This window comes from Humulus lupulus, chromosome 2 (genome assembly GCF_963169125.1).
Source record: "Humulus lupulus chromosome 2, drHumLupu1.1, whole genome shotgun sequence".
Taxonomy (NCBI): Eukaryota; Viridiplantae; Streptophyta; class Magnoliopsida; order Rosales; family Cannabaceae; genus Humulus; species Humulus lupulus.
Window position 1 is genome coordinate 96668210 of NC_084794.1, and position 7229 is coordinate 96675438.

At 31.2% G+C, this 7229-nt stretch overlaps 1 protein-coding gene across 1 annotated transcript; it reads right to left on the bottom strand.

The window, feature by feature from the left end:
- Positions 1 to 2030: 2030 nt before the first annotated feature.
- On the bottom strand, positions 2031 to 4725 carry LOC133818257 (large ribosomal subunit protein mL102 (rPPR5)). Its single transcript, XM_062251015.1, has one exon. The coding sequence runs from the start codon at positions 4593 to 4595 to the stop codon at positions 2292 to 2294; it is 2304 nt and encodes a 767-aa protein (XP_062106999.1). The 5' UTR covers positions 4596 to 4725; the 3' UTR covers positions 2031 to 2291.
- Between the last annotated feature and the right edge of the window lie 2504 nt (positions 4726 to 7229).

Consider the following 7229-nt stretch of genomic DNA (forward strand, 5'->3'; position numbering starts at 1 on the left):
TAACACACAATTACAATATTGCAATAGTTATTTAAAAAAAAAATCTAATTTATTAATAATCATTATTGCTAGGTTAGTCTATACCCATTTGCATCTTAAAATGCTATTTTGCGTTGGAACACAATTATAACATTTATTCTGTTTTTTTAGCAAATTTATCACAATATTTAGATCATACATTGGAAATGTCAAAGCTATTTTTCTCACAGTCAAATTTCCGTCTATCTTATATATTTGATGTGTAGGCACAAATTATCCGTGTTAATTAATTTTTCATCATCATTGAAGACAACGTCATATACCCAAACTCATTCATAAATGATGTTAGATTTCCACTTCAATATTTATTACCTATCAATTTATTCATTTACAAACTAACATAAATTGTCACTGTACTCCATTCCATTACAAACAAAGTTTTGATCTAGAACAAATCAAAACCAATGTTCCACCCTTCATTAGCAAATTAGCTCAAATATCACTATTTGACATTCATTCTTCAAAACTTAGACTTTCAAGCAAGTATAATGCAGTAGTTTTCGAAATAATGACTCGATGAGTGATGAAGCTTGCATGGCCAAGACTACAGCTTATGGAGGACCATCGTCTTCGAATATTGATGACTCGTACGTTCCAACACCAATAGACTCAAACTACAACAACATTATTGACTTTCACTACATGTAAAATTCCATGCAAAACTCCTTCCAATTCAAAATATTAATGCGAATCAATTAATCCATGCTACTCCACTTAGGTATTTCATGTTCTTGGTAGCCTAATATTATTTTGCTATACGTAACTAAGGCACAAGTCTTACCAATTTTTTTTTTATATATAGGATAGTCATTTCGTTATTGGATATATGTTATGTACTTCTCTTTCCTAGTTTCTTTTTAAAACTTTACATGCTAGTGTTATTTGGTCATACTGTGTATAATGAACCAATGCATTAATGATATTTTTATTCTCATATTAAAAGGTTGTATAGAAATTTTGAATTTTAATAACTTTGGAAGTAATTTATTTATTTAAAAAAAAATAATGATAAATCCAAACTGTTAGATTTATTTTTGTTATTAAAAAGTTAACTTGATGGATTAGTCACATATTTCTTATCTGAGATGAAGAGAGACTAATCATCTACTCAAGAGAGGTAAAGAAAAACAGACTTATAGAAACTTATCCAATCTATAATGAGAAAAGGACTTATGTATGCTGAAAGCTGACCTTGACATGTATAATTAAATGATATTTCTCTGGTTAAGACGTGAAATTGATTCATTTCCAACTTGGTTTGGAATTTTCATCAGCTATAATAAGCATAAAAAATTTCATCAAACACTTTTGGACTTTCTCCTTCGTAGGGTATTCGTAGGGTATCCTTTTTATGCAAGTTGCTGAAGCAGGAAAAACATGATGTACATGCATATATTAGATTAGATAGTTGAGAAAGGTTTCACTTCCATTCATTCCCACTTTGTTGCTGCTTTTAATTTTAGCACATCCCATATTCATGTATCAGATGTGCTATAGTTGTTCAACACAACATGTGTTCCACTAAAAAATTATTGGAGGATCTGTTGGAAGGCCTTATACCTAGGTAGAGTTCAATACAATAAGTCAAATTGGGATAGTCCTGATTTGCTGATATATTGAAATTTGAAAATTATACTACTTCAAAATATTACAAATTCCTAACTTAATCATGGTGCAATTCTACTGTCGTCTCCATTTCATTTAAAAATAATAATAATAATTTTTCCATTATGTCTATTACAGTTGTGTCACAGGTAGTGATATCATTTCATTTTCATTTATAAACAATTATCGAACAACTGGTCAATGTGGAAATCATTAAAGGCTGGATCAATGTTGAGAATAAAAACATGTGTGTACCTCCTATGATTAGAACCAATTCAATGTAGCATCAAACTCTAACAAAGCTTGGCAGGTTTGAGCACCTGCAAGCAAAGATCTCAAGATTGCTACACTTTCCTGGTTCACTAGTTTTTTCATGTTCTGCGACAGATAAAATATTCCATTTCACATCAGCATGGGTTTCTTATTTGTTGTACAAGGGTTTTTTGTCAATGTTGGACATTGAAGTTGTCACTTGTACCATATGCTCTACAAAGCTAACCAAATTAACAACCAAAATCTAGAACTTGATTATGCTGACATCCAAAGAAAGGAAACAGATGTTGGAAAATTGCAACAAAGGGACTACTCAAATCTGAAGATTGGTAAATAGTTTTAATAAATAAATATGCTTTAAAATTTAACAAAATTCAGGCACTTACGGATGCTTGTTTCTTCCCTTTCTTGCTCCCACTGGCTTCTTTGCCTCCACCCTTTATCATTCTGGAAAGAATATCTGCTTGCTTTGTGTTGCCCTCCTGATTAAGGTTCTTAACCAAATCTTCACAGCTACTCCAACTAGAAACTCCTCCTTTCTCCATTATTTTGCATAATATTGAATATGCATTCAGTGTCTTTCCTGCTGCTAAAAGAGAATCTAACACCTTATCATAGCTTGAAAAATCTACAGTATAGTCCCTTTCAAGGCAAAAGTCCAGCAGCTTGATAGCAGCAATTGTCTTTCCTTTCTCACAAAGAATAGATAGAAGACTATCAAAGTCTGGCGCACAGCCACTCTGCATAAGTAAATCAACCCGTCCCAATGCTTCCTCGACATGACCTCTCATGAGGAGGGCTTCCAAAACCTTAGCAACCAAGTCCGTGTTCTCTTTCACACCCTTCTCAACCATACTCTTCATGACCCTACTAGCAGTTTGAACTCTCCCATCCTCAAATAGACTCTCCATTACTGACCTGAATAACAACGACTCTGGAAGATGCCCACTTTCAATCATGTTATCCAAAGCTGTTTTAGCATCAGCTGGCTCACCTTTACTCAAGTAGCTCTTAATCAGCAATCTGAAAGAATCTGCATCACTAGCAACCCCTCTTCTACTCATGATTTTCAAAATTTCAAAAGCAGAATCGGGGTTCCCTTCCTTGGAGTGGCCGTGGATTAAATTATTGAAAGCAACAGAATCCTTGACACCTATTTTCATCAACTGCCGGAAAAAGTTTTCAGCTTTCCCAGTCTGCCCATGATTGCATAGATACTGAATCATTGGGTTATAAGCACTAGCTTCTATCTCTGCAGTGCTCTGAGGCCTTAATATAATTTCTTTCTCAACAAGCTTCTCTAACAACTTAACTGCCCGATCGTACATCTGTGCCTTACAGAAGTTTTCGATTAGGATGCCATAATGACCAGACTCTGTAGGGATGCTCAGACGAATCATTGCCTTAAGTACATCAGCAGCCGCATCTAAATCTCCAGCCTTGCACTGGCATGATAACAACCTCATAAAGATGGAATTATCCTTAGGAGCAATAAACTTCTCCACCATCTCCCTTAACATTGTCTGAGCTTCAGATGTTTTCTCTGCATCACAAAGCCCAGGCAGCAAAGTCGTGTATGTAACAGCATTGGGCTTAATACCAAAAGACTTCATCTCCTCAAACAATCGCAGTCCATCATCGACTCTACCAACAGAGACATACCCTTTTATCATGGTAGTATAACTTATAACCGTGGGAGCTATGTTTCTTCCCTTCATCTCTGTAAACAAATTTTCTGCCTCATCCAACAGTTTGAACCGATTATATCCATGAATCATCGTATTATAAGTAACAACATCAGGTGATATACCCCTGTTCTTCATATCATCATAGAACCGTTTAGCAGTCTCCAATCTCAATGAGAGAAAGAAACCCCAAATCATGATATTATAAGTATGCTTAGTAGGCTCTATCCCCTCACTCAACATAGCATTGAAGTATCTTTTCGCCATCATATATCGTCCTCTCCTCAGAATAACCTTAAACAAAGCATCATACGACTTAATGCTCCTCTCAATACCCAACTCCTTCATCTTATTGAAAATTTTCACAGATTCTTGAACAATCCCAGCTTTACCATAACCATCAATAAGCAAAACAAAAAGGTCCTCATCCCACTCTACTCCCTTATTGGGCATGTCCAAGAGTATGCACCGGGCATGATTGAGCTTCGAAGCTCGGGTTAGAATCTCAATAATCTTAGAATGGGTCTCACGGTCGTGATCAAACAAACCGGCACGCTCAACCCACCTGAAGAACTGAAGCGCGTGCTCCGAATTCCGGGCACCATGCAAGACATTCCAAACGAGGGTGGCATCGAAGTGGGGAACCAAAGACCGAATTGAATTTTGTAAACGAGTAGTCCATTCCCGGTTAGCCATCATTCTACATATAATATCCTCTAACTTTTCTGGGTTTCGATGCTTACCTCGTGGGGTTCTCTGATTCATGACGGTCTCCGAACCATTTAATGGGGTTGGAATTTCGCGTCCAGTTTGAGCTTCTGTACAAGTAGAGTCGGAAATTGGGTCTGATGCGTTGTCGACGACGGTTGTGGCCGAATCTTGATTCGAGCTGAAGAGGCGGAGGAGACAGATCGGAGAAGAGTCTGAGATCCTTGGAAGGTTGGGGAACAGCCTTGGTCGCCATTGGCAGCGCTTAGATAAGACGTACGCCATTGGTGTTCAGGTCTGGAATCAATGAAACTTGGGGACCTGAGAATTGGGTTTAAGAACAGTCCGCTACACTGAACTCTCCTGTTGTTAGGGTTTAAGTTCATTTTCTAGGAGAAAATAAAATAACAGAAATTATAAAATTTCTATATTGCCCCGCCCCTACTTGTGCCTTTTTCTTTAGCAAAAAGTATTTGATTTTTTTTCTTTCTAAAAAACAGTGTCATTTTAAGCTTACATTTATTTTCTTAATTAATTTTTTGGGGGTTTGTCCGAAATTGTTTTTTTGGAGAGAAATCCTAAATACAAAATTAAGGCTTTTTATTACTAAAATCTCTAAAATCAAAGTAAGTATCAAATATCTCCTGAAAACACTCCCAAAAAACCGTAAAGAACAATAAAAAAATTGTATCATCTTTTTTTTTTCTTAAAATAATAATAGTATATTGTTATTTATTTATTATTAGATAAACAAAAATAAAATTAATTTTTTATATATTTTTTATAAAACATTAGAATATGAGCTCAATAATTTTATCTAGAGTTGATATAGGTTTTTTTAGTCAAACCACTATAATCTTTGTATTCTTTTTAATAATTAGCATTTTTTTATGACATTATCAAATCGTAAACTGCATGTTAAAAACTTTTCCTAAATTATATTATTTACAGAAACTTAATTTTTTTGTTAGGTTCCATTTTATTTTGTCGTTTAAAATTTGATGTGGCATTATAAATTCTTATATAGTATTGTCACATGTAGAATAATAGACATTTTTGCCTTCTTAACTTTGACCATTACCAAATCGTATCTATTTTTATTAGAAAAATTAATTAAATAATTTTAAAAATATATATTTTTTGTATTTAGTCTTTAAAAATTAACTCAAACCTAATAATTTTTTTTGAAAAAAAAATCAAAACATTAACATTATAAAAAACATTAAATTGTTGAAAAAAAATATTAGCATTAGTTAAAATTTATAATAATTTAATATATAAAAATCAAAGTTAAATGAAACTAAAACCTAAATACCAAACTAAATATACATTCTTTGTAAAAAAAAACTAAATATCCATTCAAATTCAAATCACATTATATGTATCTTTTTCTTTTACAAAAAAAAAAAATTATAAGAAAATGAAACGATTGGAGCCATGCAACTCAAAACCAAACATGAATGAATCATTTATTTTTAATTTATAAAAAAAATAAATAGGTTGCGAATATGGGTCTATTGAATTAATTAAAAAATTATTTACTTTCAATTTGTTTATTTCATTTATACTTGATTTTTTAATTTCTAGAGTGAATTTTAATGTGATATTTGATTTTTTATTTCATTCATAGTATATATTTGATTTTTTAATATCTATAGTGAATTTTAAAGATTTGATTATATTTAGATGATTTCTATTTAATTTTTTAAGATTTGAATTATTTTTATAAGAATTAATAAAAGATATATATTTTTTTAATTTAGATTATTTTTTTCAATTATGGGTACAATTTTGAACAGAAGCTAATAGAAAGACTATGTTTCAGTAAATGCAAAAAGTTCATGGGGAATTTTTAAGAGATCATATATTTTAAGGGGCACAATCTGGTAATGTCATAAGTTCAAGGGAGCAAAAAAACTAATTATTCTATTCTTTTTTATTCTTTAAATTAGACAAATCTTAATTGACAAAAATCAGTATCAGAAATAAACTTTATCAGATTTTAATGGAGGAGATAGTGATTGATGCACTCATGTGGCATATTTAAGTATTTTTTCCCTAAAAATAAAAATTGAGTATAAAAGTGTTGCAATTGAAAGAAAATAAAAATTGAGAATTCATGTATTAAATATCCCTATATGGGTTTGTTAGGTAGGTGAGATTAAATTGGAATGGATTTAACTAGATTATTAATTAGAACTAAATTGGATTGGATTATCTTAGTATTATACTGTGTTTGTTATAGGACTAAATAAAGTATAAATAATTTTTTTTAATATAACTAAAATTTTATCAAATAAATTTTTAATAATAAAAAAATGTTAAATAATATTTTAATACTCATAATTAAAAATTAATTATATATTTAAAAAATTAATTAAATAATTTATTTTAAAAAAAGTTATAGTTTTAGAAATAAAAATAATATTTTAAAAAATTTATGATTTGTAATTTATTATTTTTAAAATTTAATTGAAATTCATGTATATTATAAAAAGAAAGGTATTACTAATAGAAGATGACAAATAATTGAAAATAAAAAATATTTTAATAAAGTTTATTCTTGATTGACTTTTTCGTCAACTACCAAATTAAGAGAAACACTTAAAGAAGAAGAATAAGAACACCAGATTTTACGTGCTTCAGGTTATTAATTAACCCAAGTCTACGAGTCATTCGTATTTAGGAAGAACTTGTAGAGTTCAAGTTCTATTGAGTTTCAGGTAGCGTATATGCTCACTCTTAATATTAGGAATGAGATCCTTTTACAAGTTGTGTCCTAGCCTTATTTATAGGTAGCTAGGAAGATAAACTTTTTAATTGGAGTTGATTACAAGTATTCCTCTCTTAATGAGATTTGTTATTACATAAATAAATACATTCTATGTTTAATAAGTGTTGGCGCGGTTCTTCGGCAAC